Source organism: Nothobranchius furzeri, chromosome 14 (assembly GCF_043380555.1).
Source record: "Nothobranchius furzeri strain GRZ-AD chromosome 14, NfurGRZ-RIMD1, whole genome shotgun sequence".
Classification (NCBI taxonomy): Eukaryota; Metazoa; Chordata; class Actinopteri; order Cyprinodontiformes; family Nothobranchiidae; genus Nothobranchius; species Nothobranchius furzeri.
Window position 1 is genome coordinate 26,005,437 of NC_091754.1, and position 19,546 is coordinate 26,024,982.

General features: G+C 39.5%; 1 protein-coding gene across 1 annotated transcript in view; it reads right to left on the reverse strand.

Moving 5' to 3' along the window:
• The window catches only part of tmtops2b (teleost multiple tissue opsin 2b), a 53,045-nt gene extending 44,955 nt beyond the window's left edge, over nt 1-8,090 (reverse strand). The window contains exon 1 of the mRNA XM_015965567.3: nt 7,415-8,090. Within this exon, the coding sequence (XP_015821053.2) occupies nt 7,415-7,781 (367 nt within the window). The 5' untranslated portion in view covers nt 7,782-8,090. The remainder of the gene's footprint in view (nt 1-7,414) is intronic.
• Between the last annotated feature and the right edge of the window lie 11,456 nt (nt 8,091-19,546).

The window sequence follows — 19,546 nt, forward strand, 5'->3', positions numbered from 1 at the left end:
AGACTCCGTTTCGTGTTTGAAATGTGTTTCCCTACCGCTCCACACGGAAGCGGCAAGATGGCGTTTAGCGCTCATAACAAGCGGATTCTCAGCGCTCTGCTCATAAAACAGAAGACCTGCAGGCCTCTGTGAGTTAAAACATCCTGATACTGTTCAGGTGTAAACATTGTGCTCCATCCCTGTATTTGAACTCAGAAGATGCTTCTTGATGCCATAGATATGTGATGATTTAGCTTGTTTCTTTATTTTACTCCAGAATATGAGATTAAAGTATTACAAAAACAATTAAATGTAGTTAAATTAGCCATTCAAAAGATTCTAACATGCTGCAGTGTGTGTGTGTGTGTGTGTGTGTGTGTGTGTGTGTGTGTGTGTGTGTGTGTGTGCGTGCGTGCGTGCGTGCGTGTGTGTGTGTGTGTTACACATATAGGACTGCATGAGACAGCATGGTTTCATCAAACCCATGCATCCTACATCTAGGCTGAAGTAATGGCTCAGGAAAATAACATATTTCATAAATAATGACGTCTCTGCAGTGTTTATGATAATATTTTAACTTATTTTGGACCTGTCTTTGGTCTGGGAGGTGTAACTTATCATGATACAAGCCTTTTAAAACATGTTAAAGTGTTACAAGAGGAGATAAAATCATGAATTTAAAGTTCATGTTTGGAGACCAACCTTCACAGTTTCGAGGCTCACGCTGGTGAGGAGACACCATTAGTTCTAGTAACACCTGGGCTCCCAAGGCCTGTTCTGACAGGATGGACGTTACGGGACCTTTAAGGATTCTAGCTGGATGATTGGAGGATTATTTAGGAGGATTGGAATGAACAAACTGATTTCCATGGTGAAGGGTTAAAGGTACTGGCTCGGCATTAAAATTGTAGAAATGCAGAATAACTACACTTTACCATCTATATAAACATGTACTGGGTTCAGTTTTTTATTTTGTTAAGGACTTTTGTCATAAATCATTACAGAAAATCCAAATCCTCTCCTCCAGACAGTGAAGAACTGTGTTTCGCATACGTCACTCCAGCACGTGAAACAAGGTAGCTGCTGATGCTAGTATTGTGAGTCACTGTTATTTGTTTACTTTCATGCTTCTAATTATTACGTAAAATTGCATTTACAGCTGCAGCAAAAGGTCTGAGCCATGTGTCCCTTGTCCTACATGCATTATTAAATAACAGGTCTCATCTAAAATAATAACCTACATCTATAAATCCATCTAGAACCGCAACGCTACTTCTGGACTCCAGACGAGTCCCATTAGCATGACTGCATCAAAACTGCTAACCGTGTTAGCTACGGTAAGGAAAGAACAAGTCCTTTGGGACACATACACACACACAGATATAATCTAAAAGAAGATCTCTATATTTCAACATTAGAACCTCCTTGACATCCTGAATTAGTGCAAACAACAAATTGAGCTAAGGAGTTACTCCAGCATCAGGAAGATTTATTCTGGTAAATTGTCGGTTAAATATTTTCCAGAGTTATATCAATAAATACACACAGCAGTAAAACTGTAGATTACTGAACTATATTGGGACACATGATGGAGCTAAGACCAGCTGAGAACTTGTCAGCATAGAGCTCCCAGTGGAGCACAGAAATGAAATATTTAAGAAAAGTAAACAAACTGTACCAATTTTGGTTCTGAAGATGAACAGAATCCTCTATGGTCGGTCTCTGTCTGACAACACAGTTGCATCTTTTACATCAACTGTTCCATCTTTACTGTCCTCAGCATCTCAGAGGCATGTAGCAGAGGGCAATATTTTCAGTTCTAGCCCCTCACAAATGGATGCCTTAGTTCATCATGTTAATTCCTCTTTACGTGTGGCATTAGATGATGTTGCCCCTTTAAAAAAGAAGGTAATTAGGGACAGGAAGTTGGCTCCCTGGTTTAATTCTCATTTACGAGCCTTAAAACAAAACTCTAGGAAATTGGAGAGAACATGGTGCTCTACGCACCATGAGGAGGCCTACCTATCCTGGAAAAATAGTCTTGTGCTTTATAAAAATAAGCTTCAACTAACTAGAACTGCTTATTTCTCAGCACTAATTGAGGAGAATAAGCATAATCCTAAATTTATTTTCAGTACAGTTGCTAAACTTACACAGAATCATAGCTCTGAGCCATCTATTCCCTCAGCCCTCAGCAGCAATGACTTCATGGGATTTTTTACAAGTAAAATTAATTCTATTAGAAACAAAATCTTTAACATCCTCCCTAATGCGATTTCTTCTTCCTCAGTAAGTGAGGCAGCATCAGAGGTGACTGTAGAACCTCATCTGTGCTTGAACCGTTTTGATCCAGTTGAGCTTTCAGAGTTATCAAAAATATTAGCTTCATCTAAAACTTCAACTTGCATTTTGGATCCAATCCCAACCAAATTATTTAAAGATGCATTTCCTTTGGTTACTGCCCCATTCTAGATATAATCAATCTATCCTTAGTAAATAGGTATGTACCACAAGATTTTAAGGTTGCTGTAATCAAATCTTCACTTAAGAAGCCTTCTCTGGATCCAGATGACCCCATGAATTATAGACCAATATCTAACCTTCCATTTTTATCCAAAGTCCTGGAGAAAATAGTGGCCATCCAAGTATGTGAGCATTTAAACACTAATGCTCTGTTTGAGGAATTTCAGTCAGTTTTTAGAGAGTATCACAGCACTGAAACTGCGTTAGTGAGAGTTACAAATGATATTCTCATGGCGTCAGATAAGAATCTTGTGTCTGTTCTAGTCTTGTTTGATCTCAGTGCTGCCTTTGACACAGTTGATCACAATGTTCTTTTAGAAACATTTGAACATGTTGCAGGGATCAAAGGAACAGCGTTAGGCTGGTTGAAATCCTACCTGTCTAACAGATTTCATTTTGTAAATGTACATGACAAATCGTCTTCATACTCCAGGGTTACTTGTGGAGTACCACAGGGTTCAGTGCTTGGACCAATTCTTTTTACTATATTTATGCTCCCAATCGGTAAAATCATTAGACAGCATGGGATAAACTTCCACTGTTATGCTGATGAACCTAATCGGTTGGGTAGATTACAGGCTTGTCTTGAGGACATAAAAAATTGGATGACTCTAAACTTTTTGCTTTTAAATCAAGACAAGACGGAAGTTCTCATCTTTGGACCAGAAATCCAGAAAAGGAAATTGCTTAGCCAATCACCTGACCTGAATGGCATTATATTAATCTCCGAGAACAAAGTAAGGAACCTTGGTGTTATCTTTGACCAGGACATGACATTCATATCCCAGGTTAAACAGGTTTGTAGGATTTCCTTTTTCCACCTTTGGAATATTGCTAAGAAGCATCCTTTCCAGGAGTGATGCTGAAAAACTAGTTCATGCATTTATTATATCAAGACTGGATTACTGTAAATCATTGCACTCAGGAAGTCCACAGAATGTAGTTAAAAGCCTTCAGCTTGTCCAAAATGCTGCAGCTAGAGTTCTGATGAGAATTAAAAAGAGAGATCATATCTCTCCTGTCTTAGCTTCCCTACATTGGCTACCTGTTAATTTCAGAATAGATTTTAAGATCCTCCTTCTCACAAACAAAGCTCTTAATAATCAAGCTCCATCATACATCAGTGATCTGATTGTTCCATACGTTCCTAACCGAGCACTTTGCTCTCAGACTTCAGGTCTACTGGTGGTTCCCAGAATATCTAAAATTAGGATGGGAGGCAGATCTTTTAGTTATCAGGCTCCTCTCCTGTGGAACCAGCTCCCAGCCTTATTCCGCGAGGCAGACACTTTGTCTACTTTTAAGAATAGGCTTAAAACATTTTTATTTAATAGGGCCTATGGTTAAAATCTTATGTTAGCCTAGATCTGGACAAGTGGGGGAGTACAGGGAGGTGGAGTGTACAGTCGGTAAAGATGGCTCTCCCTTGCCCTGCCTCCAACATGCCTCCATCTAAATAGGATAGATAGTCCTGAGTTATCTCTGTAGTTATACTGCTATAGGCTTAGACTGCTGGAGGATACACTGACCACTTTTCACACTCTACTGCTTTCTTCTACAATCTGCTCTTTAACTGCATTATTTCCTGCAATTTCAGCTGTTAACTTTATTTTCTTCCTAAGTGTTTTTCTCCCCAGAAGAAGCTACAATTATGTTCTGCTGAGCTGTGGTGGCCTCATGGAGGGGGCCATCGTCCAGCACACTGCTGCTAACCACTTAAACATTCTCCCTCTCCTGATAATAACTTTTTGCTTTCCTTGACGTTGGATGTGCTACTACTAGTTTATCTGTTTAATTATAGATCCACTAGGATAAATACAATAAAGTTTATCTCTCACCAAATAGAATATTTACTAAGACATCACAATATAACTATAGACACATTACTTTGTCTTTGTGAGTGTGTGTGTATGTGTATGTGTATGTGTATGTGTATGTGTGTGTGTGTGTGTGTGTGTGTGTGTGTGTGTGTGTGTGTGCGCGCGCGCCTGCTCTGTCTTCTCGATCCCCAGTGAGTCGTGGTGGATGGCTGCTTATACTGAGCCAGGATTCTCTGGAGGTTTCTTCCTGTTAAAAGGGAGTTTTCCTCTCCACTGTCGCTATATGCTTGCTTTGTATGAGGATTGCTGTAAAGTCACTGACACTTGTCAGTGACTTTACAGCAATTTTCTGGGTTCCCTATATAGGAAACATTATTTCTGATTGGCTTAATGAACTGATCTGAATTGGAATGTTTATTATGTAAAGTGCCTTGAGATGACTCTTGTCGTGATTTGGCGCTATATATATAAACTTGAATTGAATTAAATTGAATTATGTCCAAATCGGGTCACAGGTCTTCTGAGTCAAACGGTCTAAGGCCTAGTCCACACGTAGCCGGGTTTTTTAAAAAACGAATATCCGCCCCTCCAAAAACTTGCATCCACACCACCTCGTTTAAAAAAAACTCTGTCCACATGTACCAGGATGAATACGTTGTTAAGGACATGCCAGACCTGTAAGCGGCAGTACTTCCCCCAAATTGTATCCAGTCAGCGTCGTCTGTGTTCTTCCGCAAGGAGCAGTAATTCCGCTTGCAAAAACAAGCAAAAAGCGCTTGGACAATTGATAAAGCGAGCGCAGCTCTGAGGGCATCCATGCTGTCGGCTAGTGTAAACACAGGTCGCACATGTGATATCAGCATTTTTTGTCGCGGAAAGTGACGTTGCGGACCTTAAAACTCCGGTTTTGTCTGTCCACACGCAGACACCCAAAACGGAGAAAACGCAGATCTTCACTTTGGCCGGAGTTTTTAAAAAGATCCGTTTTCGTGTGAAAAAAACTCCATTTTTGTGTGGATGACAGGCCAAAACGTAGAAAAATATCTACGTTTTGGCAGATCCACGGCTACGTGTGGACAGGGCCTAAAACATGTCTGCACCTCTGGTAGTGATATCCAGCAGGCGGGGTCAGCGTTCGGTTGAACTGCTCCGGTAATCTAATATCCGTTCTCGTCGCCGTGTCCCAGAGAAAAAACAAATCTGATAGACTAGTAGAGGCTTCAGAAGCTACATCTGATTGATGACACATTGTTCTCTGCTATAACGCTAACGCAAAAACACCGGAGTCAGGCGTTATTTACCACAGTTGTTTCAGCAGAGCTCCATGTGAAACGTCACCAGCTGCCCAGGGCTTAGACCGGAAGTTAGTTTCTGTTTTTCCTGCGCCAGTCACAAACATCAGATTTTCTTACAATTCCAGCCATCAAAATCCAAAAACCTTTTTCATCTAAGGTTTTAATACACATTTACACATGCTGTTCAAACTAATTTTGCCTCTGACCGATATCTTTAAATGAGTGAGTGAACCCACAACCAAGGATGAACTCTGCTAACTTTAAAAATCAGCTGCTCTAAATAAGCATGAAGGTCAGAGAGGAGCTCTAGGATGGACATGGATAAAGGAACTGTAATGTAGAGGTAAAGTAGGGCAGGGCCAACGTTAGCAGCTGTCATACGGTCCATCTGAAATGTTTGACTTTCATTTAGCTTGTTATGTGACAGGTTAGAGCACAATCTCATGTTAGAGTTTTGTCATGAGAACATTGAGCTACCTCACATACTGATGGCATCTAAAAATTAACAGGTTTTTTTTTTTCAAAATAAAGAATAATTTTAACGTACAATCCTAGAAAAACCTCGTCCAATCAATGTGCACATCCTGTTCTCACTGACTGGATAGAAATCCTTCCATCAAACTGTGTGTGTGTCCGTGTGTGTGCGTGCACACACGAGCGTGTTGTGAACTGGTGTTTGGTTTTGCACTGATGTAGCCATCTTTACACTGACAAAAATGTAACTAAGTAACTTTTACTTTGAGTACATTTTATTTACGATACTCTTTACTTTTACTTGAATAAAAATGCAGGCAAGTACTTTTACTTGTACTTGAGTAAAAAATTATCAAAGTACTGGTACTCATAAGTAGGAAATTTTAGTACTCTTTCCACCTCTGATGGTCTTTCGAAGTTTTGGTATTGATTTGGTTAATGAGAGCGTTTAGTCATTGTTACTAGTTTTGAGTTGCTGCTGATGTGTCTTTTTTCAATAATCTGTGTTGTGTGTTATATTTATATAAATAAATGTTGTATTGTTAATTTTAACACGAGAACATGCGTCCTCAATTGTTACCCCAGGCCCCCTAGACAGCCTGGATCGTAACAATGAACATATTTGGGGTTTTCTTGTCGTGAGAGGGATGGTCTAAACCAGCGGAGCTGTAGAAATGATGGCAGGCATTTTGATATAAGCAGCGGGTAGGTTTTCTAGTGAATGCTTCTGCACCTGAACACAAACAATTTGTCAATAATTCCACAACACAATGCTCAAAAGCAACACACACATGCTGCCCTGCTTAAAAATTCATTATAAACAAACAGGTGAATTATCCTGCAAATCCATCTAAAGATGAGATAAATCTAAATTATTGTGTTCAGAGATCACATTAGAAGGAAAATGGATGAAATTAAAAGATCAAATATATATTGTTGTGTCTGACACTTTCCATGTGAGTTTATCTATGCACAACTGCCAGAAACTATTTGTTAAATTTTTTAAAACTGTTTTCTGTAAATGAGATTATGTAATATAGATATGATTTTAGATAGATAGATAGATAGATAGATAGATAGATAGATAGATAGATTCTTGTGCTCTGAGATCAAATGTTTTTCACAGCTTCTATATTTAAGTTTGATAATACAAAGTAGACTCATCACATTATTATAAGAAGCTTTAATAGAAGCAGTGACAACAACATCAACCTGAAGGACTTCTTTCCTAACAACCCGAATGACTTTCAAAAGCAACTTGGACATGCATTAAACTCTAAATGTCTTTAACCTCACTTAAAATGTTTTGTATGAGAAACCTACCGAAGCAGGAGTTGATGAAGCCGTACCAGCTGCAGCCGCCGCGCCCCAGCAGCCACTTCCCGCGGATGCTGGACGCGAAGCTGAGCGTGGTTCCGAACAAGCACACCAGCATGTCGCTCACGCTGATGTTCAGCAGCAGCATGTTCACCGGCGTTCGCAGCTTCTTGAATTTGCAGAACAGGAGCAGGACGATGAAATTGTTCAGGCAGCCAAAGGTCATGATGAAGCCCAGCGCCACGGAGAGCACCGCGAAGCCCACCGGGGAGAGCTTCGCCTCGCCCGCAGACGCGTCCCCCGGCTCCCGACCATCGCTCTGGTTGAAGCTGTAATTCAGCCAAGCCTGGCTGGAAAACATCCCGTGGTCCATTCATCTAAGTCTAAACTTCACTCTGCAGGGTTTCTGCAAACCTTTTAAAAGTTTTTAAATTCTGTAGCCTTCTTGACTCTTTCATCGTGATTTCTGTTCTTTTGGACCTGAGAAATCCATGTTGCGTGCAAGACACACAACCCGTTCCTGAAACCCCATTTACCACCTGTTACGCATCACTTCCTCAGTCTGACTCTTTCTTTTAACTCTACACAGACGCAGTCTATTACTTCTTGCTTAATGTTTGGAGAAATCCTGTCACCACTCTACTCGGCTGTCTGCCAGTGCAGACTCCACCAGGACGATCGAGAGGAGAGCAGAGTTTTGCATCCGTTTTATAGGAAATGCCACTCTTACGTCACCAGAAAATATGATGCTTGGGACTACGAGGTCCATTTGCATGAATTTCTGACTGGTTTTATATTCATGTGATGAAATATTAATCCGTTTTAGACATTCGAAGTATGCGTGATCATAAAAAATGACAGTATTACTTTATTTATGAGTCAGGCTTGTTTATTTTTTTGTTAGGAAGTGAATCGATTCTTTCTTTTATTTTCTAAATAATTTGCAGCTTTTATTTATTTTTTTTTTTTAACCAAGAATAACATGTCATCAAGTATCCAAAATGCAAACTGCACAGAAAATAACAATAAGGTCAATCATTACAAAACAAAGTTTAGGGCTAAATAAAGAACTAAAACCTGAATGAACTGCACAACAAAACAATAATGATTAAATCATCAAAACTGTTAAAGCTTAAAAGAAGCTGATTTAAATGTCGTCCTATCAGGAAATTAGTACTAATTCAATTAGTAATGGTGCTTCTTAACAATAAAAGTAATCTTTATGGGAATAACTTGTAACTGATACATTCTTGTAGAGTTACAGTAAAAAAGGATGAGAAATAACACCCAAACATCAGTTTTTCTTCCTTGTTTTATATGTTTTGACACAAAATCCAACATGCAGGATATTAGCTGGATCATTTGGCTAGTTTCATACATTCAGTAGCTTTGTGAAAATATTCACATGCATGGTTCAAATGTAGCTTTGATTTTGGCTCAACCTTGTGCAGCAGAGCTTGTTGCACAGAAATGTCAAACTTTGCCTGGATGTTTTTGCTCAGCAGAAAACTATAACACAAACGCCTCGATTCAAATAATCTTCTCTTCTGCACAGATTCAGTTTCCATTCCTACCTGACATTTGTCAGCAAACAAAAACAAAATCTCAGAACTGGACATTAATAATAATAATAATTATTATGATTATTATTATTATTATTATATATTTAAATAGCGCTTTCCAATATTCACACACTCACTCACTGCCGGTGTTTTCATTGTCAGTTGTTAATTAAAATGTATGTAATAATAAAACCTTTCCAAAGGCATCACATGCTTTTGTTCAGTTCAAAATGACCTGCAGTCATTTATTTACACTTTTAAAATACTGTCTAGAATAAACAGAAATCTTCTATTTTGTGTCTATTTTATTATGCTGACCTGCCATTCATTTGAAAAACTCATTTTCCCATCATGCAGTTGTGTAACTGCACATTTAAGTTGTCCCTTTTCCTGCAGGATTAAAAAGTTATGGACAGACTGTGTATTTCCTCACCTCTAACTAACTTTAGTGTTGATTCATAGTTTTCTTGCAGACAGGTATTTAGTCAAATCAGTATTTGTGAGGGACTTTCACAAAGAAACTGTTAAACCCCACAGACTGCAAAACATTTTTTATTCTAATTGTGACTGTTTACAGCTGTCAGATGTCCTAACTTCCCTGACAGATGGCTTGTTCTGAAATTCTCCCCTGAGGGACATCATTAAGCATTCATATAACCGCGTTAACACTTAAATATCTAATTAGAGATAATTGTACTCATAAATGTTTTTATTATAAAAAAATAGTATTTTTTCTTTGCTCCTGACATTTAATTTTCATCCAATTTCCCTCCAGTCTGATAAAGAAATTATGTTCAATCAAAAGGAGGAATTCGTGAGAGGAGTCACCAGGTATTCCTTGCTTTAGTCTTTGTAGAGTTAATTCCCTTTACAACACATACAGTAAAAGATGGTAACCATTTAACATCATTTAACAACCAAGCATTTACTGGCATTTTGATTATTTAATTTGAATTTTCTTACCATTTTGCGCAGTGGGGCTCATAATAAAAAAAAGTACAAAGTCAAAGTTGTTGCTAACATAAAACCTTTTTGTTGTAAATTGTATTTTTCATTTGTTTTTATTTGTCTCCGTCTTACAGTATAGAGGGGGAAACCCAGGGAAGAGGTCAGAGGAGCACTGGAGAGAGTGGAGGATGATGGTGCTTCCAGGTGAGAGATGATGAAGCATTGGTTTGTTGGTACAGGCAAACTAGATGATTACTGCTAAAACCTTTACAGCAACACAAGAAGATGGTGACCAGAAGCAGAGGATTAAGAAGAAATTATCTTATGGAGCACCTTTCAAGATAAAAATCAAGAGGCGCTCCATAAGGACTAAAAAATAAAAATGAATTTAAAATATCAATAAAAAGGAGAAATGCCTCTTGGCTTAGGTCTTAAAGGGATATTCCACCCTTGAATTAAACATAGTCTGTTGCCTTATTCCCCAGAGGTAGATTAGTGAGGATAAAGCATTTTGTAACCAGCCTATCATTCTAATCTGGCAGCACACCTTTAGCTTTAGCTTAGCATAATCAAGGTAAGCAGATGGTAACAGTTAGCATCATGTAAAAAGTGATGAAATTTTTTTCATAATACTTTTCTCTTGGTGCCCTCAATAATCATACTCACTGCAAATGAAAATAATAAGTAACACGAAGGAATTACAGCAGCTGGCTTAGACTAGGTGGTATTTGGGGTTGCTGTGACCTTGCACCTTGCAGCAGCGGTTTACTGCAGTTCTTTGTCGTAGCATAGTCCCAAGTCTAAATTAGCTCCTCTAAATTCTTTGTGTTACTTTTTATTATTGAGGTCACCAAGATAAAGTTATGATTATTACTGAGTAGTTTGGGTTAGGGTTTTACACGTGAAATGCTAACTGTTACCATCCATTTACATTGTTCATGCTAAGCTAAAGCAAACACAAGATTACCAGATTAGGAGAATCACTGAGCTAATTACAATCTGCTTTTTTCTGGCCAGGTTAAGGCACAACTGTGCAACAGTCATGCTGTCTAATCAACACCTTAATATGCCACATCTGTGAGGAGGGATAGATTCTTTCGGCAAAGTGCTCACTAACACACATTTATAGACAGATTTGTGAATGACATTTGAGAGAGATGGGTCTTTTGTGTAAATAGAAAATGTTTCAGATCTTTGAGTTCAGCTCATGAAAAACTGGAGCAAACAACTAAAGTGTTGTGTTTATGTTTTTGTTCAGTGTAGCAATGTGAGGGAACCTGGCACAGGCTGTCAGGTTATTTGGTGTTACAAAAAGGTTGACTACTGACACCATGCATGGTCTGTTTCTCTCTTCTTGTTCAGAGATAGGGCAGCCACGCTCTGACCCCTGTATCCAGTGCAGGATGATGGCTGGAAATGACCTTTAAGGTGTATATTTTAAATCTAATGACCAGATTGCTAGTGTTATCTTTTTCCCGTTTTACTTTATTTTAGAGTCTATCTCGTCTTTCAAAGACTAGAATAAAAGCTGGAAAATACACTTAAAAAAAAGGAAAACATAAGAAAAGGTTTTCCCTGAGGAAAAAATCAGAACATCAGTAAAGACTCAAAGTAACAGAAGCAGTTCACAGAATCTGCAGGAGTCAGTGTTTACGAGTCTGGCAGCCGTGGGTTAGAAGCTGTCTCTGAGGCGTGAGGTCAGGGCATTAATAGAGCGTAAGCGCTTCCCTGAGGGGAGGTGAGAGGAAAGACTCTGTAGAGCTTGGCTCTAGTCCTCAATGATATTTAATTCCATCCTGTTGCAGCGGGTGGCGTAGATGTCCTGAAGCTGGGGTGGTGATGAATCGATATTTCTGGAGGCAGTTTAAGCTGCTCGTTGATTTGTGATCATGTGCTGTGATGTTTCCAAACCAAACCAGTATGCATCCAGATAAGATTTTTCTGAGATAAAATCTTGTAGAGAAAAGTAAAGTTGCTTTTATTTATGTGCAGACTATGAGAGGAAGCCACAGATTAAAATACCAAGCTGCTCACAATGTCCATCTCTGCCATGCCTAGAACATTTGACTGTGTTTTTTGTTGTTTTCTGCATTTAGGGTCGGGTTGTTGTCACGATATCACAATGACAAGTTGTGTGTTTCATCCCATGCTGTCTCACCAGCATCTGTGTTAAATCCAGTTACTGCTGTATCATCTGTGAGATTAACACTGTTATTTGAGGAGTGATTAGTGACAAGTGTACAGGCTGTACAGCAATGGGCTGAGGCAACAGCTTTTTGAGGGGTGCCAACATTCACCAATGTGACGGATGAATATTTATTCCCCACTTTTATCAGCTGGACATGTTAGAAAACTGTTCAGCCACATGCAGGTAGAACAACATAGACCAGGGTCAGTGAGCTCACACAAGTCCGCAAAATCTATGATGACTGACCTGTACTCCTGGTCCTTCCCCTCAGACACATAGCTGACAATGGCCGAGTCATCAGAGAACATCTGGAGGTGACAGCTGCTGGTGTTGTATGTGAAGTCCAAGGTGTAGAAGGTGAATAGAAAGGGTTAGAGCACCGTACCCTGTGGAGCTCCTATACTGCACATAACCACCTCACACATACAGTTGTGAAGCCTCACATACTGCAGCCTTTTGGTGAGATAGTTGATGGTCCATGCAGTCAGATATTCATCCACTCCTGTGCCCCTCATCTCCTGTTGTAGTACACGGCTGGATGGTGTTGAAGGCACTTGAGAAGCCGAACAATATGATTCTCACAGTGCGTTTTTGCATCTCGAGGTGAGTCAGAGCCCGGTGCTGCAGGTAGATGAGCGCATCCTCCAGCCCCATGTTTGGTTTATGTGCAAATTGTAAAGGGTCTATCACCGGGCTCACCACTGAATGTAGATGGTTTAAGATGAGTCTCTCCATCGTCTTCATCAGATGGGAGGTCAAGGCGATTGGTCTGTGGCGGTCTGGTTCTCTGGTTTGCTGAGGGTTGGAGGTAGCTGTTTAATGTTGTGAAATTTGGGGGGGGGGGGGGGGGGTGCTCGGTGGAGGTGGTTGGGGAATACATTAGGATACAGATGAACTTACTGGTTTATTTATTTCTGGTTTCTCAAAGCATTTCATGATTACAGCGGTCAGGGCTCTGGTTCTAGTGCATGGTACGCATTACGCAGAGGTTTAGCACTGATAGGGGGCAGCTTTTCTCTCTCAATAGTAACAGATTTCAGGTGGTCTGGCTTTCTATGCCACAATGCACCTTGTTATCTTCATGTGTTTAATACGTTTTCCTTGTGTCTCTTCACTTTATTACACATAACTCAATTTATGGATCTATAGGTTTAGATATCTTTGCATGAATTAAATACTTGAGTTGAAATTGACATTTGTTGGAAATTTTGTGTCAGTAGCTCACTTAGAAATAACCTTACTGATGAAAATGCTGATGTGTCAAATACCTATTTTCCCCGCTGTAGATCCAAGCAAACTGATCTAACCAAAGCTAACGGAGGTTGGCAGGCACTTGAAGCCTGAAAACTGTGGTTGGGCAACTCTGCTACCCTCTGCCTTCTAGGCAGCAACACTTTTAACGTGAGGCTGAGGCCTTCCCTGGAGCAAGTAAGAGGTCAAGATGCTAGCACTAGCACTGACGGCTCATTGAACATCTGTCAATCAAAAAGACATACCCCAAATTATTCATAATTTCAAGCTTTAATTACATCTAATTGGACGAGTTATAAAAAAAATCCACACCCTTCAGAGTTGTTTCAACTTGACCTTTTACACCTTGTTACATGTATGTTTCTATTGACGGCAGCTACAAACCTAAAAACATTTTTTGTACCAGGTTGTGAACATGTTTATTTCTGCTGTGAAGTTGACCTTTTTAACATGGGAGTCAATGGGAACTTGCTTCTTTCTGGATCCAGCCCCTAGTGGATGAGGGGGGAACTCCAATTGTAGTCACTTCCGTGTTGGCTTCACAGCTGGAAATTCCCTCTTGGTCCAAATGTCTTTTGTTGTCCGCAACTTCAAATGGTGTTTTTGGGACTCTGGTAGTTTTTCCTAAAGTTGAAGTGGTAGCAGCCGGCTGTTTCTCCTTCTCTGATATTACTGAGCGGAGAACACCAGTGGTGTTCTGTTGCAAAATGATGCATAATGAGTGGGGGACCCAGGTGAATGTAGAAGTGCAGGTTTGGTGAGACGGACAACCGGACCAAGCCGTGTTTTCGGCTGAGGTTTTTGGACAAATGCAAAAGAACCACTTCATTATTTTCTTCCCTTTTTTAATATCCACATTATATTTATAGCCATAATATGTTAGAATGTTGTTAAGAGGCATTAAAAAGTTTTAAGCTAGCTTTTTTGGCAGATTTGACATAGCAGCTTTAAGAGTCATTTTGAAAGGTCCAGACTTTTGTTCTAAAGAAAATGTTCACTTTTGAATCTACATGAGTATTGACGTCTGACTTGATAAAACATAATGTTTGTTTACTTTGCTTGCACTCACAAATCCATCTCTGAACAACAAACATCAATTTCACAATACATTGAAAGGCTGTGAAAAGGACTGTGATGGCAAAGTCACCATCTACTGTGTCCCTGGGAGAGGGGACAAACAAAATTCAATTTAAAATTGCTGAATGTTTACACTAATCTCCTACATCTGGTTTTACAAATGCAACAGTTTGTGCTGGGCTGCACAGTGGCGCAGCGGTTAGAGCTGTTGCCTTGCAGCAAGAAGGTCCTGGGTTCACTTCCCAGCCTGAGATCTTTCTGCATGGAGTTTACATGTTCTCTCTGTGCATGCGTGGGTTCTCTCCGGGTACTCCGATTAGGTTGACTGGTCTGTCTAAATTGTTCTTAGGTGTGTGTGTGTGTGTGTGTGTGTGTGTGTGTGTGTGTGTGTGTGTGTGTGTGTGTGCGTGCGTGATTGTTTGTCCTGTGTGTCTCTGTGTTGCCCTGCGATGGACTGGCACTTTGTCCAGGGTGTACCCTGCCTGATTGCCCATTGACCGCTAGAGATAGTCACCAGCCCTCTCTTCTTTGCTTATTCAGGGACCATAAACACACTTCGTATTAATTCAGTCAGAGTCAGTATATAGTTTATAAAATGAATTTAATTATTTTTCCCAAACTAGCAATTTATACATGACAAGATATGAATAATGAGATGTGATGTGATGGATCTGGAGTGATTTAATGTGATGTGTGAAATATAATGGAAGCTTTGTATCTGAGAGAAAATGTTAAGTCTGGGCTGTAATATAATATATTGTTGTTTATAACTAGAGTGTTGTTTTGATTAAAAACCTCATCAGACTGAGTTGCTCCCGGCGGTCCGGAGGGGTGCGGTCGAGTGGTGAGGTCACTGGACGTCGAAACCACAATACTCAGAGATCAGTATCTTCCCCTGAGTTCAGCTTCCCCGGCCATGAGATGCAACCCGGGGTCTGCAGATTAGGTGTCCAAGGTGGATGTCTGAGAGTTGAAGTAGCTCTGAAAAGAGCTGTTGTGTCTGTAATCACTTGCAGTGTCGCAGAAAGGTTTTTGACTTAAGGTCAAAGGAGATGGTTTCAAAAGAGATGCTTCTTTCCCGATTTGGCCGAATCGGGAGTCAGCTGGAAACTGAATTAATTGGGAAGTAAATCCTGTTTTAATAAACCACCATGTTATGAGTTTCGGCCAAGTTTGGCAAATCAGAATTTGACACGTTTCTGAGTATTTACCAACATCCCTCAGAAAGCCACGCCTTCCTTCAGATACAAAGCACTGTGAATAAGAATGTTCAAAACTCTTATGTAAGGTGAATATTAGCCTTAATATGTATCTTATTGTAATGTGTATGAGTGTAAACAATGATTAACTTGTTAAATCAAACACATAGTGATTTGTGATATTAGCGGATCATTAAGAACAATATTCATTTCTAATTCATTGATTTAAGCACAGGCTATCCAAACATTTCATTTAATCATCTTGTTCATTCATCACATATGATTAACTTATAAGTAAAGTCATGTAGGATTCGAGTAGGTTCACTTTTTAGTCAGACTGAGGAATGCAGCAGCCAGGCTTTTACGCAGAAGAGTGCAGAACCTTGTGACAGAGTGTCTGTTTGAATGTTTTGTCTTCATGGTATGTCAGCACGCACTAAGCAGAACCTTCTGGATCTGGAAGGCCAAATAGAAAGTGGATTTATTTCAGTAGATGAAAGGTTATTATGTTGATCAATATGTAGGTGAAAATTGTTCCTTTTGGTACGTTACAGATGCTACTTAAAATAAAGGTAGTTGTCGTGACCTGTTGGTCTTTTGTTCAGTCAATTTAGTATTCCCAAGTCATTTACTCCAGTTTAGTTGAAAACATCATAAAATATAGAAAGTAAGCAACAACTTACTTCCAGTTAACATGCAGAAATCGTTTTTAAAAAGAGAAGCTGATATATTTGTAAGCTGAGGCTAAATTTTAAAAATATGTGTAAGACTAAGAATCATGCCATTTTCTGCCCCCCACAGGAGAACCAGAGATTAGGGAACAAATCAAAATGCTTTCATTTAGAGACCACAGTAGATTTAATGAAATTACGAGTGAATAAGAACTTTAATTACCACGATAAGGTTAATAAGTTTGAAAATAGATTACTACTATCTCCTCACACTTAGACTACTGCAACTCTTTTCACTTGTCTGAGCAGAGCCTCCCTGAACCGTCTGCAGGTGGTTCAAAATGTCTGTGCTCGGCTTCTGACCAAGTCCTCCAAACACACCCACATCACCCCGCCTCTCCTCCAGCTTCACTGACAGTCAGTTAACTTCAAGGTTCATTTCAAGATCCTGGTTCTGGTCTTTAGGGCCCTACATGGTCAAGCACCATCATACATTAAATTCTTTTTATATTTTAAATTTTTTGTTTTTGTGAAGCGCCTCATGATTTTTATCTTGAGAGGCGCTATAGAAATGATGTTTTTTTTCTTTCTTTCTATTAGAGGATGTTAAAGTCTGGTTAGCAGACAGCCTTCTCTGTTTAAATGAGGTTAATCTGAGTTGATTGTCTTTAGGTCGGGCTCAGGGAATAGTTGCCTGGCTCCAGGGGATTTATCCAAACTTTCATTTGTGGAGACCAGGGTGGTGACCAGTTAAGGGGTGAAGACTGATGCAGTCCTTTGGTTTGATTAGCATATAAACACAGCTGTTCAGAAATGCTTCTTCCACTTATGCCACATGTCCAGGAGTAAGTCAATATTCTCGAGGAAGCAGTTTGAGACTGTAATCCATGCTTTTATCACATTGAAGCTTTACTACTGTGATTCTGTTCAAACTGGGCAAGTAAGGCTTCCATAAACAGATTGCAGGTGGTGCAAAATGCTGCGGCTATGTTTCTGACTGGTGCAAGGGGGAGGGATCACATCACCCCGGTGCTGGAAGACTTACACTGGCTATCAGTTAGTTTTAGACTTGATTTTAATATTTTACTCTTAGTTTTTAAAGAGACAAGGTGTAGTTTTTACCATAAATTTCTGGAAATATCCATCAAAATGTTGTTGAAAATGAATGAAATTATTCCATAGTTGAAAAATATTGGCGACTTCAAAACATATAACCATAAAAATCAGGTCTAAAATACATGGGAGCGGGTCTAAGTCTCTGGGCGACGCCATATTAGATGCCATGTTTCCTAGCCGTAACAAACGGTTACAAAACTTTCGTCATTCTTAAACGTTGTTGTTCTACACATTTACCTCCTCACTTGTTGCCAGTGATGACAGGGAGTCTGATGTGCTTGTTATTTTGCTAAAATTAGCACTCCCCAGGGCTTTTTGACCCTAATGGGCATCCATTGGTAAGGTCTTACTCCAACACAAAAATACTGCTTGCTTGCAACGATTTAGGTATCTACTGCCCCCTATCGCCAGAAAAAATGCACGCTGTCACTTTAAAGTTATATCTGGGGAGGTGCCTGTCTATCTTCAGCCACTTGTAAACAGCCATGCTCTGTTCTATACTCGGTGTAAACAAAGGCTTCAGTCTCTGCCTTACTGCCAGATTATCTTGTGCCAGTTGAGGTCTAGTGTTCTTGCATGCTCTAGTTTTGCTTACAAGTTGTCAACGACGTTCATGTCCCCAGAATATTCCTTTCCTTCCTTGGTCTTTGCATATACACACAAACATATAGCTCTTATGGTTTCTGAACTATGACCCCTGCTCTGTTTCCTGACCACTACTTTATGGCATTCTCCCTATTTTCTACTTCAGCCTTTCAAGCCCCTTGCATACTGACCACGTTACTGGATTATGTTTGTGTGTGTGTGTGTGCGTGTGTGTGTGTGTGTGTGTGTGTGTGTGTGTGTGTGTGTGTGTGTGTGTGTGTGTGTGTGTAGCTTTTCAGCATCTGTGGTATGCACATAAAACATACAGTAAGTGTGATTTAAATATTGAAACCCACATTCTAACTGTCGCTAAAACAATGGAAAATAAACCAATATGCACGGGTAAATTTCTAAAGCAGAAACAAATCTCGAGGTGATCAAACACAAAATGCCAGAAAAAAACAAAAGCTCTTGTGAAATGGGTGAAGGAAAAATTAACATTCTTTTTAGTTCAAACAACAAAATGAGTGTGTCTGGTTGCTGTCAGGTTTTTATTTTTTTCCTCAAAATGATAATAGTTTTCATTATTTGCTCAAGCCAAAGCAGAAAAACCTTTACACATCAGAAAAAGTAGAAAAACCTAATTCTTTCACAGATTATCACCAAAAATCTTGAAAACACAAATTCTTCATTTTCATAAAGCTGTGAAGAAGTCACTTCTAGGAGATTTAAGACAGTAATGTTGATGTGGATTGTAAGCATCTGAAGAGCTCGAGGCTGATGAGATAGACACAAAGAGGAATGACAGAGCAGCAGCCTCAGGAAAAATATTCAACACATTCTGCCACTTCTGATTTTATTCATGACTGATCACAGTACATGCAGCTGAAATCCTAGAACAAACAACATATTTAACCTATAAAGGTTAGTACTTTTTCAGGTAATGCTTTGCAAAAACAACCCCAGCATTTAAAATTTAGGTTGCTAATAAAGCACCACCTTTGAAAATGGTTGACAGAATTGTATTCGTTGTACTTCCTCACCCGCGGAGGGGTCGCTCTTCTCAGGAGCTGAGGCTTGGCTACAGAGTGAGCATCTCTTGTTTTTGTTTCCTTAAAAGCAGCTGAAGGCTCTCACTGTGATTCATTTAGATTAAAAACCGGGTGTTACAGTTAAAATTAAAAAATCTTAAGAGTGTAGGGTGCACGATTTTGCAGTTAGCTCATTGGAATTTATCAGAATCAGACAACTAATGATTTAGAGCTCGCTCGATATTTTCCCCTTCAGTCAATTTATATTGTTATGGTTCCATTAAAACATCCTGTAAAACATAACAAAACGTCATGCAAAACATTTTTATAGAATATACTCGTCAATATAGCTCATATATTTGTGAAAATATAGAAAACATACGAGAATAAATTGTTTAAATAATTTCTTGTGATTTATGAAGTGAAAAACGTCATCCTGAACGAAAAGAATATCAGGCTGCTCAATCAAGCAATGAGCAATCGATCATCTGCTACTCATTGGCCCAGCTG